The sequence below is a fragment of the Sinohyriopsis cumingii genome, chromosome 6 (assembly GCF_028554795.1).
Source record: "Sinohyriopsis cumingii isolate HCF-2022 chromosome 6, ASM2855479v2, whole genome shotgun sequence".
NCBI classification, from domain to species: Eukaryota; Metazoa; Mollusca; class Bivalvia; order Unionida; family Unionidae; genus Sinohyriopsis; species Sinohyriopsis cumingii.
The window spans coordinates 98,305,948-98,328,928 of record NC_142966.1 but is presented as its reverse complement, the minus strand read 5'-3'; the positions used below and the strand labels follow the sequence as shown (position 1 = coordinate 98,328,928).

The following is a 22,981-nucleotide window of genomic DNA, read 5'->3' as shown; positions in this document are numbered from 1 at the left end:
TCCATCTACATTCTCTTATTCTATATTTTGATTTGATATAACTGACTCGCGTTTAGAATATAGCTGGATTAGAATTTATGCATTTGATTATATTCGGCAGTTACGAAAGTTTTTTTATATAATTTAATATTAAGATTTTATGGTTTGATTTATTTCTGAAAGCAAACTGTAGTACTTTAACAGACATAAACATCATGTACAGTTACATATTATGCTAGATGTCAAACTTATATAACCGGTTTAAAATTATGAAGTTTAATTCAATCGTAAATGTCTATTAGCGTAACCATCAAAAACAGTCTTTGCGTACTAATGCGTGTGTATCAAGCGAGGAGTAAAGTGTGGACGAGATGAAAATAACAACTTTTCGAATTGTAATGCGGGAAATAATCAATTCGGATTACTTCATCAGCATGTATTTAGATAATTTAACAAAACTCTGAAATATTGGTATTTTCGTACATTACCTTGGAAAATTGTTCGTTTCACTTTGGAAAGAAAATACACAAAAATTACTCAGTCTCCTTGGGCCTGGTTCTCATTCAAAGAAAACACTTGCAAATTACAGGACTTTGATTGAACAGTTATTATACATAAATACATAAACTTATAAATTTCCTTCTCCCTATCCTAATGAAAATAAAAAATCGTTTTGATGCGATCGTGTGTTTGCGTGAGTTACAGCATCAATAGCATCGATGGTTGAGAGCGTACAATGGTCTTGGTCACACCAAGGGAAACGTTGCAAATTATATTAAGACCCATTTGCTGTATTGTGGATAAATATTTCTTCACAAAAAGCTTAATGATCAGAATTATGTTTGCATGAAGTAATGACCTTTTTCGGTTGAGTAAAAAATATGCTTTGATTTATAAACTTTACCTAGGTTAGTTTCAAATGGTATTGAAATTATAGCGCCAATGACATGGGGAACTGTTTATATTTGTAAAGATACATTTATTGACAAGTTGTATCAGGTCGCAGCACAAGGAGATGACTGCTCAAAAGAATACAGCAGAAGGTTCTCGTCTGGACGTCGGAGCAAGGTAATCATCGAGCCTGCTTCCATTCTGTTTAAACCCACATTACACGCAAACTCAATATAGATAAAGTTGTTGAATATTATAACCCATTGAAATGCATTGATTAAGTATGCTCTAAATGTTATTAGTTGGTTGGTAAGACCACTGCTACAAATGCATGCTTGACAGGTTACAATAAAGGATGGATGACTCCGAAGGGTCAGGAGGTACACCAACTTCATTATCTGGTCTGCCTCCAAACTGTACAATAACACTTAATGCGCTAACTGTGTGCAGATATTCTTTTCGATTAATAAAATCCATTTTTAAGCATGGAACAAGTCCGTTTTGTTTGGCTTGTTTTGCAAAGCCCAATATAAAGTATACTTCTTTGTGTAACATCAAAGATCGGCATGGAAACTGTCCTTGTTGGAAAGAAACGTTTTATTATCAAATAAAATATTTCCCAGGCCACACGCAGAACTGTTTGCTAAACAAGACGTAATTACGTATTCAGTGTATTATATACAGTTACATATTAGTCTAGCGGTCAAACCTATATAACTGGTTAAACAATTCAACAGATAAATCTTCATTACAAGAATAATGTTTGCATGAAATAATGAATTATTTCGTTTGCGTCACAAAATAGGATTGGCCTTAAGATCTGTATCTAAGTCATACAACATAACTATTATTAAAGGTGAAGCGGCAATGGATTGGGAAACGTCACATATTGTTAACAATTAATTTCATATCCAAATATTATCAGGTCCGAGCAGAAGGATGCAACTGCTAAAAAGAATTTAGCAGAAGGTTCTGCTCTGTATGATTCAGAAGGCAGAGAAAGGTAATCATCAAGCCTGATTCCAATCTGTACAATAACACATAACACGCAGACTATATGTAGATAAAGTATTTGAATACTATAACCCATTAATATGGATTGAGCAAGTACGCTCTGAATTGTATTATTGGGTTGGGAAGACCACTGCGAAAGATGCATGCTGGACAGGACACAACGTAGGATGTCTGATTTTGAAGAGTCACGAAGTATAGCAAGTTCATTATATCTACACAATCTTATTTGATATTTTGATTTGATATCACTGACTCGCGTTTAGAATATAGCTGGAATAAAATAAGGCATTTGGTCAGTTCCGGCAACCATTACATTTTTCTTATACTTTAATATAATGATGTTGTGATTTGATTTTTTTCTCCAAGAAAACTGTAGTACTTTAAGAGACAAAAACATTATGTACAGTTACATATTAGTCTAGCTGTAAAACCTATATAACTGAATAAATGTTTCTTCAAAATAAGCTTGATTATTAGAATTATGTTTGCATGAAGTAGTGAACTATTTCGTTTGCGTCACAAAATAGGATTGGCCTTACGATCTGTACTTAAGTCATAATTATTTTCATACCCAAATGTTATCAGGTCCCAGCAGAAAGATGCGACTGCTCAAAAGAAAGCAGGAGAAGGTTCTGACTTGGAAGATTCAGAAGGAAGAAACAGGTAATCATCAAGCCTGGTTCCAATCCTTACAATCACGCATAACACTTAGATTTTTGGTAGATAGTGTATTTGAATACTATAAACCATTCATAGGCTTTAAGTACGCTCTGCATTATATTAGTGGGATGGGAAGAACACAGACAAAGTTTCATGCTGGACAGGATACAACTTATTATGTCTGCCTCTGAAGAGCCCGGAAGTACACCAAGTTCATTATATGGTCTGTCTCCAAACTGTAGAATCACACATAATAGGCTAACTGTGTGCATTATTCGTTTCGATTGATACAATCCATTTGTATGCATGGAAGAAGGACGCATTGTTTTTCTTGTGTTGTAAAGGCCATTGACAAAGTAGACCTATTTGTCTAACCACAAAGATCCGGTTGGAAATTCCCCTTGCTGGAAAGAAACTTCTGATCAAAGTACATTTTCCACAGCCCACACGCAGAACTGTTTGCTGAACAACACAGAACTATGTTTTCAGTGTCAAAAGTGCCAGGAAATATATTACGGTATATATTTTATCTCATTTCGGATTGTAGAAGCACGAAAAAGACGAAAGTGCCGATATATAATTTCGTTGATGTAATAATCATTGAAATCATTCTTTGGAATGAAGATAATTTGTGTGTGTGTGTGTTTGTGTTTGTGTGTGTATGTGTGTGTGTTTGAGTGACTACGGCTGATTTGAAAATGTCTTTGTCATATTTGCAGAACTATTACCTGGTGATTAGCTGTCTTCTACCTCGTCAGGGGTATGTTAGCTATCATTGAGAAAAGAACAAAGTGAAATTCAAGAAAAGTAGGCCTCTCACATGTTGGTTCGAAAATGATTGCAGCACAAGGATGTTCCGATGAAATCGTTTTAATGCCACAGAATACTTGTTGCTTGTTTATGCTTTCCTGCTTTTCTATTTCCAGAGGTTTCTTTCATTTAGTAGTCTAGTGTTCTTTATCCTTTTCTTGATGTATTACGTGTAGTTCCATCTACACAATCTTATTTGATATTTTGATTTGATATCACTGACTCGCGTTTAGAATATAGCTGAAATAAAATGTAATAATCAATTAGGTCATTGCTTGGAATGAAGATAATATGTGTGTGTGTGTGTGTATGTGTGTGTGTGTGTGTGTTTGTGTGTGACTACGGCTGATTTGGAAATCTCTGTGTGATATTTTCAAAAATATTACGTGGTGATCAGTGGTCGTCTTCTTCGTCAGGGGAATATTAGCTACCATTGAGAAAGAACAAAGTGAAATTCGAAATCAGTTCTCCTGTCACATGTTGGTTAGAAATGGAATTGCAAAACAAGAACTGTCCGAGGAAAATGTTTTCATGCCAGAGAATGCTTGTTGGATGTTTATGTTTCCTGCTTTTCTATTTCCAGAAGTTTCGTTCATTTAGTAATCCGGTGTTCATTATTATTTTCTTGATGTAATACCCGTAGTTCCATCTACACTATCGTATTATAGATTTTGATTTGATGTCACTGACTTGGGTTTAGAATATAGGTGGATTATAATTTATGTATTTGGTCAGATCCGGCAGTCATGCAAGTTTGTTTTATACTTTAATATAACTATGTTGTGACCTGATTTATTTTTTCTCCATGAAAACTGGTGTTCTTTTACAGACATAAACATTATGTACAGTTACATATTAGTCTAGCTGTCAAACCTATTTAACTGGTTAAACAATTGATCAGACAAAACTTGATTATAACAATTATGTTTGCATGAAATAATGAATTATTTCGTTTGCGTCACAAAATAGGATTGGCCTTACGATATGTACCTAAGTCATACATAACTATTATTAAAAGTGAAGCGGCTATGGATTGGGAAACTTCACTTATTGTTAACAATTAATTTCATATCCAAATATTATCAGGTCCGAGCGGAAGGATGCGACTGCTCAAAAGAATTCAGCAGAAGGTTCTGATCTGGATGATTTAGAAGGCGTAGAAAGGTAATCATCAAGCCTGATTCCAGTCTGTACAATAACACATGACAAGCAGACTATATGTAGATAAAGTATTTGAATACTATAACCCATTAATATTGATTGAGTAAGTACGCTCTGAATTGTATTATTGGGTTGGGAAGACCACTGAGAAAGGTGCATGCTGGACAGGGTACAATTTAGGATGTCTGGCTCTGAAGAATCACGAAGTATACCAAGTTCATTAATGGTCTGACTCCAAACTGTACAATCACACATAATACGCTAAATGTGTGCATATATTCGTTTCGATTAATAAAACCCATTTGTCTGCATGGAAGAAGGACGCTTTGTTTGACTTATGTTGTAAAGGCCATTTACAAAGTAGACTTATTTGTCTAGCCTCAAAGATCGGGTTGGAAACTCTTCTTGCTGGAAAGAAACTTTTTATTATCAAAGTAAATTTTGCACAGCCCACAGGCAGAACGGTTTGCTGAACAACACATAATTAGGTATTCAGTGTCAAAAGTACCAGGAAATACATTACGGTATATATTTTATCTCATTTCGGATTGTAGAAGCAAGTAAAACACGAAAGTGCCGATACATATTTTCGCTGATGTAATAATCATTGAAATCATTCTTTGGAATCAAGTGAATGTGTGTATGTGTGTGTTTGTGTGTGGGTGTGGGTGTGACTAAGGCTGATTTGAAAATGTCTTTGTCATATTTGCAAAACTACTACCTGGTGATTAGTTGTCTTCGTCCTCTTCAGGGGTATGTTAGCTATCATTGAGAAAAGAACAAAGTGAAATTCGACAAAAGTAGGCCTCTCATATGTTGGTTCGAAAATGATTGCAAAACAAGAATGTTCCGATGAAATTGTTTTCATGCCACAGAATACTTGCTGCTTGTTTATGCTTTCCTGCTTTTCTATTTCCAGAGGTTTCGATCATTTGGTAGTCCAATGTTCTTTATTCTTTTCTTGATGTATTACGTGTAGTTCCAGCTACACTATCTTATTTTATATTTTGATTTGATATCACTGACTCGCGTTTAGAATATAGCTGGATTATAATTTATGCATTTGGTCAGATCGGGCATTGATGTCATTTTTTTATACTTTAATATAATGATGTTGTGATTTGATTTTTTTCTCTAAGAAAACTGTAGTACTTTAAGAGACATAAACATTATGTACAGTTACATATTAGTCTAGCTGTCAAACCTATATAACTGGCTAAATGTTTCTTCAGAAAAAGCTTGATTATTAGAATTATGTTTGCATGAAGTAATGAACTATTTCGTTTGCGTCACAAAATAGGATTGGCCTTACGATCTGTACCTAAGTCATAATTTTTTTCATACCCAAATGTTATCAGGTTCCAGCAGAAGGATACGACTGCTCAACAGGATACAGCAGAAGCTTCTGACCTGGATGATTTAGAAGGCAGAGAAAGGTAATCACCATGCATGATTCCAATCTTTACAATCACACATCACACGCAGACTTTATGTAGATAGTGTAGTTGAATACTATAAACCATTCATATGCATTAAGCACGCTCTGCATTGTATTAGTGGGATGGGAAAAACACAGACAAAGGTTCTTGCTACATAGAATACAACTTATTATATCTGCCTCTGAAGAGTCCGGAAGTACTCCAAGTTCATTATATGGTCTGTCTCCAAACTGTTCAATTACATATAAAGCGCTAAATGTTTGCACATATTCTCTTCGATTAATAAAATCCAGTTTTATGCATGGAATAAGTACGCTTTGTTTGGCTTGTGTTGCAAAGTCCAATACAAAGTATACTTATTTGTCTAACATCAAAGATCGGCTTGGAAACTCTCCTTGTTCGAAAGAAAAGTTTTATTATCAAAGTAAATTTTCCCCAGCCCACACGTAGAACTGTCTGCTGAACGAGACATTACTACTTATTCAGTGTCAAAAGTGCCAGGAAATACATTACGGTACATATCTTGTCTCATTTCGAATTGTAGAAGCACGTAAAACACGAAAGTCCCGATATATATTTTCGTTGATGTAATGATCATTGAAATCATTGTTTGGAATGAAGAATATGTGTGTGTGTGAGTTTGTGTGTGTGTGTGTGTGTGTGTGTGTGTGTGATTACGGCTGATTTGATAATCTCTTTGTCATATTTGCAAAACTATTACCTGGTGATTAATGGTCGTCTTCCTATTCAGGGGAATGTTAGCTATCATTGAGAAAAGAACAGAGTGAAATCCGAGAATAGTTGGCCTTTCGCATGTTGGTTTCAAAAGTATTGCAAAACAAGAATGTTCCGATCAAAATTGTTCATGACACAGTATACTTGTTTCTTGTTTATACTTTTGTGCTTTTCTGTTTCCAGAGGTTTCGTTCATTTAGTAGTCCAGTGTTGTTTATTCTTTTATTGATGTAATACCTGTAGTTCCATCCACACAGTCTTATTCTATATTTTGATTTGATATCACTGACTCGCCTTTAGAATATAGCGGGATTAAAATACAGGAATTTGATCAGTTCCGGCAGTCATGACGTTTTTTTATACTTTAATATAATAATGTTTTGATTTGATTTTTTTTCTTCAAGAAAACTGTAGTACTTTAAGAGACATAAACATTATGTACAGTTACATATTAGTCTAGCTGTAAAAACTATATAACTCGCTAAATGTTTCTTCAAAATAAGCTTGATTATTAGAATTATGTTTGCATGAAGTAATGAACTATTTCGTTTCCGTCACAAAATAGGATTGGCCTTTCGATATGTACTTAAGTCATAATTTTTTTCATACCCAAATGTTATCAGGTCCCAGCAGAAAGATACGACTGCTCAGAAGATTACAGGAGAAGGTTCTGACCTGGATGATTCAGAAGGAAGAAAAAGGTAATCATCAAGCCTGCTTCCAATCCTTACAATCACACATAACACGCAGACTTTTGGTAGATAGTGTTTTTAAATACTATAAACCATTCATAGGCATTAAGTACGCTCTGCATTATATTTGTGGGGTGGGAAGACCATAGACAAAGGTTCATGCTGGACAGGATACAACTTATTATGTCTGCCTATGAAGAGTCGGGAAGTACACCAAGTTCATTATATGCTCAGTCTCCAAACTGTACATTCACACATAATGCGCTAAATGTTTGCAGATGTTCTTTTCGATTAATAAAATTCATTTGTATGCATGGAATAAGTACGCTTTGTCTGGCTTGTGTTGCAAAGCCCAATATAAAGTATACTTCTTTGTGTAACATCAAAGATCTGCATGGAAACTGTCCTTGTTTAAAAGAAACGTTTTATTATCAAATACAATATTCCCAAGCCCACTCTCAGAACTGTTCGCTGAACAAGACATACCTATGTATTCACTGTCAAAAGTGCCAGGAAATCTATTACGGTATATATTTTTTTCTGATTTCGATTTTTAGAAGCACGTATAATACGAAAGTCCCGATATATATTTTGTTTGATGTAATAATCAATTAGGTTATTGTTTGGAATGAAGATAATATGTGTCTGTGTATGTGTGTGTATGTGTGTGTGTGTTTGTGTGTGTGTGTGTGTGTGTGTGTGTGTGTGTGTGTGACTACGGCTGATTTGGACATCTCTGTCTGATATTTTCAGAAATATTACCTGGTGATCAGTAGTCATCTTCCTCGTCAGGGGAATGTTAGCTACCAGTTAGAAAGAACAAAGTGAAATTCGAAATCAGTTGTCCTGTCACATGTTGTTTAGAAATGGAATTGCAAAACAAGAACTGTCCGAGGAACATGTTCTCATGCCACAGAATGCTTGTTGCATGTTTATTATTCCTGCTTTTCTATTTCCAGAGGTGTCGTTCATTTTGTAGCCTTGTGTTTGGTAGTTATTCTTTTCTTGATGCAATACGTGTAGTTACATCTACACTGTCGTATTTTATATCTTGATTTGATACCACTGAATTGCGTATAGAATATTGGTGGATTATAATTTTTTATATTTGGCAGGATATGGCAGTCATGCAAGTTTGTTTTATACTTTAATATAATGATGTTGTGACTTGTTTTTTTTCTCCAAGAAAACTGGTGTACTTTTACAGACATAAACATTATGTACAGCTACATATTAGTCAAGCTGTCAAATCTATATAACTGGTTAAACAATTCATCATATAATGGTTGATTATAAGAATTATGTTTGCATGAAATAATGAATTATTTCGTTTGCGTCACAAAATAGGATTGGCCTTGCGATATGTAGCTAAGTCATACATAACTATTATTAAAAGTGAAGCGGCTATGGATTGGGAAACTTCACTTATTGTTAACAATTAATTTCATATTCAAATATCGTCAGGTCCGAGGAGATGGATGCGACTCCTCAAAAGAATTCAGCAGAAGGTTCTGATCTGGATGATTCAGAAGGCAGAGAAAGGTAATCATCAATCCTGACTCCAATCTCTAAAATAACAATAACTCGCAGACTATATGTGGATAAAGTATTTGAATACTATAACCCATTAATATGGATTGAGAAAGTACGCTCTGAATTGTATTATTGGGTTGGGAAGACCACTGAGAAAGGCGCATGCTGGACAGGATACAACTTAGGATGTCTGACTCTGAAGAGTCACGAATTATACCAAGTTCATTATATGGTCTGACTCCAAACTGTACAATCTCACATAATGCGCTAAATGTGTGCATTATTCGTTTCGATTAATAAATCCATTTTTATGCATGGAATAAGGACGCTTTGTTTGGCTTGTGTTGTAAAGACCATTGACAAAGTATACTAATTTGTCTAACCTCAAAGATCGGGTTGGAAACTCTCCTTGCTGGAAAGAAACTTTTAGTATCAAAGTAAATTTTGCACAGCCCACACGCAGAACTGTTTGCTGAACAACACAGAATTTAGGTTTTCAGTGTAAGAACTGCCAGGAAATACATACCGGTATATATCTTGTTTCGTTTCGAATTGTAGAAGCACGTAAAATACGAAAGTGCCGATATATATTTTCGTTGATGTAATAATCATTGAAATAATTCTTTGGAATGAAGATAGTGTGTGCGTGTGTGTGTTCGTTTGTGTTTGTCTGTGTATGTGTGTGTGTTTGAGTGACTACGGCTGATTTGAAAATGTCTTTGTCATATTTGCAAAACTATTACCTGGTGATTAGTTGTCTTCCTCGTCAGGCATATGTTAGCTATGATTGAGAAAAGAACAAAGTGAAATTCGAGAGGAGAAGGCCTCTCACATGTTGGTTCGAAAATGATTGCAAAACAAGAATGTTTCGATGAAATTGTTTTCATGCCACAGAATACTTGTTGCAAGTTTATGCTTTTCTGCTTTTCTATTCCCAGGGGTTTCGTCCATTAGTTGTCCAGTGTTCTTTATTCTTTTCTTGATGTATTACGTGTAGTTCCATCTATACAATCTTATTTGATATTTTGATTTGATATTACTGACTCGCGTTTAGAATATAGCTAGAATAAAATAAGGCATTTGGTCAGTTCCGGCAGCCATTACATTTTTCTTATACTTTTAATATAATGATGTTGTGATTTGATTGTTTTCTGCATGTAAACTGTAGTACTTTAAGAGACATAAACATTATGTATAGTTAAATATTAGTCTAGAAGTTAAACCTATATAACTGACTAAATGTTTCTTCAAACTAAGCTTGATTATTAGAATTATGTTTGCATGAAGTAGTGAACTATTTCGTTTGCGTCACGAAATAGGATTGGCCTTACGATCTGTACTTAAGTCATGATTATTTTCATACCCAAATGTTATCAGGTCTCAGCAGAAAGATACGACTGCTCAAAAGAATACAGGAGAAGGTTCTGACCTGGATGAGTCAGAAGGCAGAAACAGGTAATCATCAAGCCTGGTTCCAATCCTTACAATCACACATAACACTTAGATTTTTGGTAGATAGTGTATTTGAATACTATAAACCATTCATAGGCATTAAGTACGCTCTGCATTATATTAGTGGGATGGGAAGACCACAGACAAAGGTTTATGCTGGACAGGATACAACTTATTATGTCTGCCTCTGAAGAGTCCGGAAGTACACCAAGTTCATTATATGGTCTGTCTTCAAACTGTACAATCACACATAATGCGCTAAATATTTGCACATATTCTTTTCGATTAATAAAATCCATTTGTATGCATGGAATAAGTACGCTTTGTTTGGCTTTTGTTGCAAAGCCCAATATAAAGTATACTTCTTTGTGTAACATCAAAGATCGGCATGGAAACTGTCCTTGTTTAAAAGAAACGTTTTATTATCAAATAAAATATTTCCAAGCCCACTCTCACAACTGTTTCTCTGAACAAGACATACCTACGTATTCACTGTCAAATGTGCCAGGAAATCCATTACGGTATATATCTTTTCTGACATCGAATTGTAGAAGCACGTATAATACGAAAGTCCCGATATATATTGTGTTTGATGTAATAATCAATTAGGTCATTGTTTGGAATGAAGATACTATGTGTATGTGTATGTGTGTGTATATGTGTGTGTGTGAGTGTGTGTGCGTGTGTGTGACCACAGCTGATTTGGAAATCTCTGTATCATATTTTCAAAAATATTACCTGGTGATCAGTGGTCATCTCCCTCGTCAGGGGAATGTTAGCTACCATTGAGAAAGAACAAAGTGAAATTCGAGATCAGTTGTCCTGTCACATGTTGGTTAGAAATGGAATTGGAAAACAAGAATTGTCCGAGGAAAATGTTTTCATGCCACAGAATGCTTGTTGCATGTTTATGTTTCCTGCTTTTCTATTTCCAGAAGTTTCGTTCATTTAGTAGTCCAGATCTATATAACTGGTTAAACAATTCATCAGATAAATTTTGATTATAAAAATTATGTTTGCATGAAATAATGAATTATTTCGTTTGCGTCACCAAATAGGATTGGCCTTGCGATATGTACCTAAGTCATACATGACTACTATTAAAAGTGAAGCGGGTATGGATTGGGAAACTTCACTTATTGTTAACAATTAATTTCTTATCCAAATATTATCAGGTCCGAGCGGAAGGATGCGACTCCTCAAAAGAAATCAGCAGACGGTTCTGATCTGGATGATTTAGAAGGCAGAGAAAGGTAATCATCAAGCCTGATTCCAATCTGTACAATAACACATAACACGCAGACTATATTGTAGATAAAGTATTTGAATACTATAACCCATTAATATTGATTGAGTAAGTACGCTCTGAATTGTATTATTGGGTTGGGAAGACCACTGAGAAAGGTGCATGCTGGACAGGGTACAATTTAGGATGTCTGGCTCTGAAGAATCACGAAGTATACCAAGTTCATTAATGGTCTGACTCCAAACTGTACAATCACACATAATACGCTAAATGTGTGCATATATTCGTTTCGATTAATAAAACCCATTTGTCTGCATGGAAGAAGGACGCTTTGTTTGACTTATGTTGTAAAGGCCATTTACAAAGTAGACTTATTTGTCTAGCCTCAAAGATCGGGTTGGAAACTCTTCTTGCTGGAAAGAAACTTTTTATTATCAAAGTAAATTTTGCACAGCCCACAGGCAGAACGGTTTGCTGAACAACACATAATTAGGTATTCAGTGTCAAAAGTACCAGGAAATACATTACGGTATATATTTTATCTCATTTCGGATTGTAGAAGCAAGTAAAACACGAAAGTGCCGATACATATTTTCGCTGATGTAATAATCATTGAAATCATTCTTTGGAATCAAGTGAATGTGTGTATGTGTGTGTTTGTGTGTGGGTGTGGGTGTGACTAAGGCTGATTTGAAAATGTCTTTGTCATATTTGCAAAACTACTACCTGGTGATTAGTTGTCTTCGTCCTCTTCAGGGGTATGTTAGCTATCATTGAGAAAAGAACAAAGTGAAATTCGACAAAAGTAGGCCTCTCATATGTTGGTTCGAAAATGATTGCAAAACAAGAATGTTCCGATGAAATTGTTTTCATGCCACAGAATACTTGCTGCTTGTTTATGCTTTCCTGCTTTTCTATTTCCAGAGGTTTCGATCATTTGGTAGTCCAATGTTCTTTATTCTTTTCTTGATGTATTACGTGTAGTTCCAGCTACACTATCTTATTTTATATTTTGATTTGATATCACTGACTCGCGTTTAGAATATAGCTGGATTATAATTTATGCATTTGGTCAGATCGGGCATTGATGTCATTTTTTTGTGTTGCAAAGCCCAATACAAAGCATACTTCTTTGTGTAATATCAAAGATCGGCATGGAAACGGTCCTTGTTTACAGGAAACGTTTTATTATCAAATACGATATTCCCAAGCCCACTCTCAGAACTGTTCGCTGAACAAGACATACCTACGTATTCACTGTCAAAAGTGCCAGGAAATCCATTACGGTATATATCTTTTCTGATTTCGATTTTTAGAAGCACGTATAATACGAAAGTCCCGATATATATTTTGTTTGATGTAATAATCAATTAGGTCATTGTTTGGAATGAAGATAATTTGTGTCTGTGTATGTGTGTGTGTTTGTGTGTGTGTGTGTGTGTGTGTGTGTGTGTGACTACGGCTGATTTGGAAATCTCTGTGATATTTTCAAAAATATTACCTGGTGATCAGTAGTCGTCTTCCTCGTCAAGAGAATGTTAGCTACCAGTTAGAAAGAACAAAGTGAAATTCGAAATGAGTTGTCCTGTCACATGTTGGTTAGAAATGGAATTGCAAAAACAAGAATTTTCCGAGGAAAATGTTTTCATGCCACAGAATGCTTGTTGCATGTTTATGTTTCCTGCTTTTCTATTTTCAGAGGTGTCGTTCATTTTGTAGTCTTGTGTTCGGTAGTTATTCTTTTGTAGTCTTGTGTTCGGTAGTTATTCTTTTCTTGATGCAATACGTGTAGTTACATCAGTTAGCTACCAGTTAGAAAGAACAAAGTGAAATTCGAAATGAGTTGTCCTGTCACATGTTGGTTAGAAATGGAATTGCAAAAACAAGAATTTTCCGAGGAAAATGTTTTCATGCCACAGAATGCTTGTTGCATGTTTATGTTTCCTGCTTTTCTATTTTCAGAGGTGTCGTTCATTTTGTAGTCTTGTGTTCGGTAGTTATTCTTTTGTAGTCTTGTGTTCGGTAGTTATTCTTTTCTTGATGCAATACGTGTAGTTACATCAGTTAGCTACCAGTTAGAAAGAACAAAGTGAAATTCGAAATGAGTTGTCCTGTCACATGTTGGTTAGAAATGGAATTGCAAAAACAAGAATTTTCCGAGGAAAATGTTTTCATGCCACAGAATGCTTGTTGCATGTTTATGTTTCCTGCTTTTCTATTTTCAGAGGTGTCGTTCATTTTGTAGTCTTGTGTTCGGTAGTTATTCTTTTGTAGTCTTGTGTTCGGTAGTTATTCTTTTCTTGATGCAATACGTGTAGTTACATCAGTTAGCTACCAGTTAGAAAGAACAAAGTGAAATTCGAAATGAGTTGTCCTGTCACATGTTGGTTAGAAATGGAATTGCAAAAACAAGAATTTTCCGAGGAAAATGTTTTCATGCCACAGAATGCTTGTTGCATGTTTATGTTTCCTGCTTTTCTATTTTCAGAGGTGTCGTTCATTTTGTAGTCTTGTGTTCGGTAGTTATTCTTTTCTTGATGCAATACGTGTAGTTACATCAGTTAGCTACCAGTTAGAAAGAACAAAGTGAAATTCGAAATGAGTTGTCCTGTCACATGTTGGTTAGAAATGGAATTGCAAAAACAAGAATTTTCCGAGGAAAATGTTTTCATGCCACAGAATGCTTGTTGCATGTTTATGTTTCCTGCTTTTCTATTTTCAGAGGTGTCGTTCATTTTGTAGTCTTGTGTTCGGTAGTTATTCTTTTCTTGATGCAATACGTGTAGTTACATCTACATTGTCGTATTTTATATTTTGATTTGATACCACTGACTCGCGTATAGAATGCTGGTGGATTATAATTTTTATATTTGGCAGGATACGACAGTCATGCAAGTTTGTTTTATATTTTAATATAATGATGTTGTGACTTGATTTTTTTTTCTCCAAGAAAACTGGTGTACTTTTACAGACGTAAACATTATGTACAGCTACATATTAGTCAAGCTGTCAAATCTATATAACTGGTTAAACGATTCATCAGACAATGCTTGATTATAAGAGTTATGTTTGCATGAAATAATGAATTATTTCGTTTGCGTCACAAAATAGGATTGGCCGTATGATATGTAGCTAAGTCATACATAACTATTATTAAAAGTGAAGCGGCTATGGATTGGGAAACTTCACTTATTGTTAACAATTAATTTCATATCCAAATATCATCAGGTCCGAGGAGATGGATGCGACTCCTCAAAAGAATTCAGCAGAAGATTCTGATCTGGATGATTCAGAAGGCAGAGAAATGTAATCATCAATCCTGACTCCAATCTCTACAATAACACATAACTCGCAGACTATATGTAGATAAAGTATTTGAATACTATAACCCATTAATATGGATTGAGAAAGTACGCTCTGAATTGTATTATTGGGTTGGGAAGACCACTGAGAAAGGTGCATGCTGGACAGGATACAACTTAGGATGTCTGACTCTGAAGAGTCACGAAGTATACCAAGTTCTTTATATGGTCTGACTCCAAACTGTACAATCTCACATAATGCGCTAAATGTGTGCATTATTCGTTTCGATTAATAAATCCATTTTTATGCATGGAAGAGGACGCTTTGTTTGGCTTGTGTTGTAAAGGCCATTGACAAAGTATACTAATTTGTCTAACCTCAAAGATCGGGTTGGAAACTCTCCTTGCTGGAAAGAAACTTTCAGTATCAAAGTAAATTTTGCACAGCCCACACGCAGAACTGTTTGCTGAACAACACAGAATTTAGGTTTTCAGTGTAAAAACTGCCAGGAAATACATACCGGTATATATCTTGTTTCGTTTCGAATTGTAGAAGCACGTAAAATACGAAAGTGCCGATATATATTTTCGTTGATGTAATAATCATTGAAATAATTCTTTGGAATGAAGATAGTGTGTGCGTGTGTGTGTTCGTTTGTGTTTGTCTGTGTATGTGTGTGTGTTTGAGTGACTACGGCTGATTTGAAAATGTCTTTGTCATATTTGCAAAACTATTACCTGGTGATTAGTTGTCTTCCTCGTCAGGAATATGTTAGCTATGATTGAGAAAAGAACAAAGTGAAATTCGAGAGGAGAAGGCCTCTCACATGTTGGTTCGAAAATGATTGCAAAACAAGAATGTTTCGATGAAATTGTTTTCATGCCACAGAATACTTGTTGCAAGTTTATGCTTTTCTGCTTTTCTATTCCCAGGGGTTTCGTCCATTAGTTGTCCAGTGTTCTTTATTCTTTTCTTGATGTATTACGTGTAGTTCCATCTATACAATCTTATTTGATATTTTGATTTGATATTACTGATTCGCGTTTAGAATATAGCTAGAATAAAATAAGGCATTTGGTCAGTTCCGGCAGCCATTACATTTTTCTTATACTTTTAATATAACGATGTTGTGATTTGATTGTTTTCTGCATGTAAACTGTAGTACTTTAAGAGACATAAACATTATGTACAGTTAAATATTAGTCTAGAAGTAAAACCTATATAACTGACTAAATGTTTCTTCAAAATAAGCTTGATTATTAGAATTATGTTTGCATGAAGTAGTGAACTATTTCGTTTGCGTCACGAAATAGGATTGGCCTTACGATCTGTACTTAAGTCATGATTATTTTCATACCCAAATGTTATCAGGTCTCAGCAGAAAGATACGACTGCTCAAAAGAATACAGGAGAAGGTTCTGACCTGGATGAGTCAGAAGGCAGAAACAGGTAATCATCAAGCCTGGTTCCAATCCTTACAATCACACATAACACTTAGATTTTTGGTAGATAGTGTATTTGAATACTATAAACCATTCATAGGCATTAAGTACGCTCTGCATTATATTAGTGGGATGGGAAGACCACAGACAAAGGTTTATGCTGGACAGGATACAACTTATTATGTCTGCCTCTGAAGAGTCCGGAAGTACACCAAGTTCATTATATGGTCTGTCTTCAAACTGTACAATCACACATAATGCGCTAAATATTTGCACATATTCTTTTCGATTAATAAAATCCATTTGTATGCATGGAATAAGTACGCTTTGTTTGGCTTTTGTTGCAAAGCCCAATATAAAGTATACTTCTTTGTGTAACATCAAAGATCGGCATGGAAACTGTCCTTGTTTAAAAGAAACGTTTTATTATCAAATAAAATATTTCCAAGCCCACTCTCACAACTGTTTCTCTGAACAAGACATACCTACGTATTCACTGTCAAATGTGCCAGGAAATCCATTACGGTATATATCTTTTCTGATATCGAATTGTAGAAGCACGTATAATACGAAAGTCCCGATATATATTGTGTTTGATGTAATAATCAATTAGGTCATTGTTTGGAATGAAGATACTATGTGTATGTGTATGTGTGTGTATATGTGTGTGTGTGAGTGTGTGTGCGTGTGTGTGACCACAGCTGATTTGGAAATCTCTGTATCATATTTTCAAAAATATTACCTGGTGATCAGTGGTCATCTCCCTCGTCAGGGGAATCTTAGCTACCATTGAGAAAGAACAAAGTGAAATTCGAGATCAGTTGTCCTGTCACATGTTGGTTAGAAATGGAATTGGAAAACAAGAATTGTCCGAGGAAAATGTTTTCATGCCACAGAATGCTTGTTGCATGTTTATGTTTCCTGCTTTTCTATTTCCAGAAGTTTCGTTCATTTAGTAGTCCAGATCTATATAACTGGTTAAACAATTCATCAGATAAATTTTGATTATAAAAATTATGTTTGCATGAAATAATGAATTATTTCGTTTGCGTCACCAAATAGGATTGGCCTTGCGATATGTACCTAAGTCATACATGACTATTATTAAAAGTGAAGCGGGTATGGATTGGGAAACTTCACTTATTGTTAACAATTAATTTCTTATCCAAATATTATCAGGTCCGAGCGGAAGGATGCGACTCCTCAAAAGAAATCAGCAGACGGTTCTGATCTGGATGATTTAGAAGGCAGAGAAAGGTAATCATCAAGCCTGATTCCAATCTGTACAATAACACATAACTCGCAGACTATATTGTAGATAAAGTATTTGAATACTATAACCCATTAATATTGATTGAGTAAGTACGCTCTGAATTGTATTATTGGGTTGGGAAGACCACTGAGAAAGGTGCATGCTGGACAGGGTACAATTTAGGATGTCTGGCTCTGAAGAATCACGAAGTATACCAAGTTCATTAATGGTCTGACTCCAAACTGTACAATCACACATAATACGCTAAATGTGTGCATATATTCGTTTCGATTAATAAAACCCATTTGTCTGCATGGAAGAAGGACGCTTTGTTTGACTTATGTTGTAAAGGCCATTTACAAAGTAGACTTATTTGTCTAGCCTCAAAGATCGGGTTGGAAACTCTTCTTGCTGGAAAGAAACTTTTTATTATCAAAGTAAATTTTGCACAGCCCACAGGCAGAACGGTTTGCTGAACAACACATAATTAGGTATTCAGTGTCAAAAGTACCAGGAAATACATTACGGTATATATTTTATCTCATTTCGGATTGTAGAAGCAAGTAAAACACGAAAGTGCCGATACATATTTTCGCTGATGTAATAATCATTGAAATCATTCTTTGGAATCAAGTGAATGTGTGTATGTGTGTGTTTGTGTGTGGGTGTGGGTGTGACTAAGGCTGATTTGAAAATGTCTTTGTCATATTTGCAAAACTACTACCTGGTGATTAGTTGTCTTCGTCCTCTTCAGGGGTATGTTAGCTATCATTGAGAAAAGAACAAAGTGAAATTCGACAAAAGTAGGCCTCTCATATGTTGGTTCGAAAATGATTGCAAAACAAGAATGTTCCGATGAAATTGTTTTCATGCCACAGAATACTTGCTGCTTGTTTATGCTTTCCTGCTTTTCTATTTCCAGAGGTTTCGATCATTTGGTAGTCCAATGTTCTTTATTCTTTTCTTGATGTATTACGTGTAGTTCCAGCTACACTATCTTATTTTATATTTTGATTTGATATCACTGACTCGCGTTTAGAATATAGCTGGATTATAATTTATGCATTTGGTCAGATCGGGCATTGATGTCATTTTTTTGTGTTGCAAAGCCCAATACAAAGCATACTTCTTTGTGTAATATCAAAGATCGGCATGGAAACGGTCCTTGTTTACAGGAAACGTTTTATTATCAAATACGATATTCCCAAGCCCACTCTCAGAACTGTTCGCTGAACAAGACATACCTACGTATTCACTGTCAAAAGTGCCAGGAAATCCATTACGGTATATATCTTTTCTGATTTCGATTTTTAGAAGCACGTATAATACGAAAGTCCCGATATATATTTTGTTTGATGTAATAATCAATTAGGTCATTGTTTGGAATGAAGATAATTTGTGTCTGTGTATGTGTGTGTGTTTGTGTGTGTGTGTGTGTGTGTGTGTGTGTGTGTGTGTGTGTGTGACTACGGCTGATTTGGAAATCTCTGTGATATTTTCAAAAATATTACCTGGTGATCAGTAGTCGTCTTCCTCGTCAAGGGAATGTTAGCTACCAGTTAGAAAGAACAAAGTGAAATTCGAAATGAGTTGTCCTGTCACATGTTGGTTAGAAATGGAATTGCAAAAACAAGAATTTTCCGAGGAAAATGTTTTCATGCCACAGAATGCTTGTTGCATGTTTATGTTTCCTGCTTTTCTATTTTCAGAGGTGTCGTTCATTTTGTAGTCTTGTGTTCGGTAGTTATTCTTTTCTTGATGCAATACGTGTAGTTACATCAGTTAGCTACCAGTTAGAAAGAACAAAGTGAAATTCGAAATGAGTTGTCCTGTCACATGTTGGTTAGAAATGGAATTGCAAAAACAAGAATTTTCCGAGGAAAATGTTTTCATGCCACAGAATGCTTGTTGCATGTTTATGTTTCCTGCTTTTCTATTTTCAGAGGTGTCGTTCATTTTGTAGTCTTGTGTTCGGTAGTTATTCTTTTGTAGTCTTGTGTTCGGTAGTTATTCTTTTCTTGATGCAATACGTGTAGTTACATCAGTTAGCTACCAGTTAGAAAGAACAAAGTGAAATTCGAAATGAGTTGTCCTGTCACATGTTGGTTAGAAATGGAATTGCAAAAACAAGAATTTTCCGAGGAAAATGTTTTCATGCCACAGAATGCTTGTTGCATGTTTATGTTTCCTGCTTTTCTATCTTCAGAGGTGTCGTTCATTTTGTAGTCTTGTGTTCGGTAGTTATTCTTTTGTAGTCTTGTGTTCGGTAGTTATTCTTTTCTTGATGCAATACGTGTAGTTACATCAGTTAGCTACCAGTTAGAAAGAACAAAGTGAAATTCGAAATGAGTTGTCCTGTCACATGTTGGTTAGAAATGGAATTGCAAAAACAAGAATTTTCCGAGGAAAATGTTTTCATGCCACAGAATGCTTGTTGCATGTTTATGTTTCCTGCTTTTCTATTTTCAGAGGTGTCGTTCATTTTGTAGTCTTGTGTTCGGTAGTTATTCTTTTCTTGATGCAATACGTGTAGTTACATCAGTTAGCTACCAGTTAGAAAGAACAAAGTGAAATTCGAAATGAGTTGTCCTGTCACATGTTGGTTAGAAATGGAATTGCAAAAACAAGAATTTTCCGAGGAAAATGTTTTCATGCCACAGAATGCTTGTTGCATGTTTATGTTTCCTGCTTTTCTATTTTCAGAGGTGTCGTTCATTTTGTAGTCTTGTGTTCGGTAGTTATTCTTTTCTTGATGCAATACGTGTAGTTACATCTACATTGTCGTATTTTATATTTTGATTTGATACCACTGACTCGCGTATAGAATGCTGGTGGATTATAATTTTTATATTTGGCAGGATACGACAGTCATGCAAGTTTGTTTTATATTTTAATATAATGATGTTGTGACTTGATTTTTTTTTCTCCAAGAAAACTGGTGTACTTTTACAGACGTAAACATTATGTACAGCTACATATTAGTCAAGCTGTCAAATCTATATAACTGGTTAAACGATTCATCAGACAATGCTTGATTATAAGAGTTATGTTTGCATGAAATAATGAATTATTTCGTTTGCGTCACAAAATAGGATTGGCCATATGATATGTAGCTAAGTCATACATAACTATTATTAAAAGTGAAGCGGCTATGGATTGGGAAACTTCACTTATTGTTAACAATTAATTTCATATCCAAATATCATCAGGTCCGAGGAGATGGATGCGACTCCTCAAAAGAATTCAGCAGAAGATTCTGATCTGGATGATTCAGAAGGCAGAGAAATGTAATCATCAATCCTGACTCCAATCTCTACAATAACACATAACTCGCAGACTATATGTAGATAAAGTATTTGAATACTATAACCCATTAATATGGATTGAGAAAGTACGCTCTGAATTGTATTATTGGGTTGGGAAGACCACTGAGAAAGGTGCATGCTGGACAGGATACAACTTAGGATGTCTGACTCTGAAGAGTCACGAAGTATACCAAGTTCTTTATATGGTCTGACTCCAAACTGTACAATCTCACATAATGCGCTAAATGTGTGCATTATTCGTTTCGATTAATAAATCCATTTTTATGCATGGAAGAGGACGCTTTGTTTGGCTTGTGTTGTAAAGGCCATTGACAAAGTATACTAATTTGTCTAACCTCAAAGATCGGGTTGGAAACTCTCCTTGCTGGAAAGAAACTTTCAGTATCAAAGTAAATTTTGCACAGCCCACACGCAGAACTGTTTGCTGAACAACACAGAATTTAGGTTTTCAGTGTAAAAACTGCCAGGAAATACATACCGGTATATATCTTGTTTCGTTTCGAATTGTAGAAGCACGTAAAATACGAAAGTGCCGATATATATTTTCGTTGATGTAATAATCATTGAAATAATTCTTTGGAATGAAGATAGTGTGTGCGTGTGTGTGTTCGTTTGTGTTTGTCTGTGTATGTGTGTGTGTTTGAGTGACTACGGCTGATTTGAAAATGTCTTTGTCATATTTGCAAAACTATTACCTGGTGATTAGTTGTCTTCCTCGTCAGGCATATGTTAGCTATGATTGAGAAAAGAACAAAGTGAAATTCGAGAGGAGAAGGCCTCTCACATGTTGGTTCGAAAATGATTGCAAAACAAGAATGTTTCGATGAAATTGTTTTCATGCCACAGAATACTTGTTGCAAGTTTATGCTTTTCTGCTTTTCTATTCCCAGGGGTTTCGTCCATTAGTTGTCCAGTGTTCTTTATTCTTTTCTTGATGTATTACGTGTAGTTCCATCTATACAATCTTATTTGATATTTTGATTTGATATTACTGACTCGCGTTTAGAATATAGCTAGAATAAAATAAGGCATTTGGTCAGTTCCGGCAGCCATTACATTTTTCTTATACTTTTAATATAATGATGTTGTGATTTGATTGTTTTCTGCATGTAAACTGTAGTACTTTAAGAGACATAAACATTATGTACAGTTAAATATTAGTCTAGAAGTAAAACCTATATAACTGACTAAATGTTTCTTCAAAATAAGCTTGATTATTAGAATTATGTTTGCATGAAGTAGTGAACTATTTCGTTTGCGTCACGAAATAGGATTGGCCTTACGATCTGTACTTAAGTCATGATTATTTTCATACCCAAATGTTATCAGGTCTCAGCAGAAAGATACGACTGCTCAAAAGAATACAGGAGAAGGTTCTGACCTGGATGAGTCAGAAGGCAGAAACAGGTAATCATCAAGCCTGGTTCCAATCCTTACAATCACACATAACACTTAGATTTTTGGTAGATAGTGTATTTGAATACTATAAACCATTCATAGGCATTAAGTACGCTCTGCATTATATTAGTGGGATGGGAAGACCACAGACAAAGGTTTATGCTGGACAGGATACAACTTATTATGTCTGCCTCTGAAGAGTCCGGAAGTACACCAAGTTCATTATATGGTCTGTCTTCAAACTGTACAATCACACATAATGCGCTAAATATTTGCACATATTCTTTTCGATTAATAAAATCCATTTGTATGCATGGAATAAGTACGCTTTGTTTGGCTTTTGTTGCAAAGCCCAATATAAAGTATACTTCTTTGTGTAACATCAAAGATCGGCATGGAAACTGTCCTTGTTTAAAAGAAACGTTTTATTATCAAATAAAATATTTCCAAGCCCACTCTCACAACTGTTTCTCTGAACAAGACATACCTACGTATTCACTGTCAAATGTGCCAGGAAATCCATTACGGTATATATCTTTTCTGATATCGAATTGTAGAAGCACGTATAATACGAAAGTCCCGATATATATTGTGTTTGATGTAATAATCAATTAGGTCATTGTTTGGAATGAAGATACTATGTGTATG

The 22,981-nt window shown here is 35.1% G+C and overlaps 1 protein-coding gene across 1 annotated transcript in view; it reads left to right on the top strand.

Annotated features, from left to right (window-relative positions):
• LOC149797526 (uncharacterized) overlaps positions 1 to 22,981 on the top strand; it is a 194,012-nt gene that overhangs the window by 26,248 nt on the left and 144,783 nt on the right. Inside the window, exons 5-18 of the mRNA XM_089960770.1 lie at positions 979 to 1,047; positions 1,796 to 1,873; positions 2,470 to 2,547; positions 4,441 to 4,518; positions 5,874 to 5,951; positions 7,313 to 7,390; positions 8,846 to 8,923; positions 10,292 to 10,369; positions 11,542 to 11,619; positions 14,841 to 14,918; positions 16,287 to 16,364; positions 17,537 to 17,614; positions 20,819 to 20,896; positions 22,265 to 22,342. Of these exons, the coding sequence (XP_089816896.1) occupies positions 979 to 1,047; positions 1,796 to 1,873; positions 2,470 to 2,547; positions 4,441 to 4,518; positions 5,874 to 5,951; positions 7,313 to 7,390; positions 8,846 to 8,923; positions 10,292 to 10,369; positions 11,542 to 11,619; positions 14,841 to 14,918; positions 16,287 to 16,364; positions 17,537 to 17,614; positions 20,819 to 20,896; positions 22,265 to 22,342 (1,083 nt within the window). The remainder of the gene's footprint in view (positions 1 to 978; positions 1,048 to 1,795; positions 1,874 to 2,469; positions 2,548 to 4,440; positions 4,519 to 5,873; positions 5,952 to 7,312; positions 7,391 to 8,845; positions 8,924 to 10,291; positions 10,370 to 11,541; positions 11,620 to 14,840; positions 14,919 to 16,286; positions 16,365 to 17,536; positions 17,615 to 20,818; positions 20,897 to 22,264; positions 22,343 to 22,981) is intronic.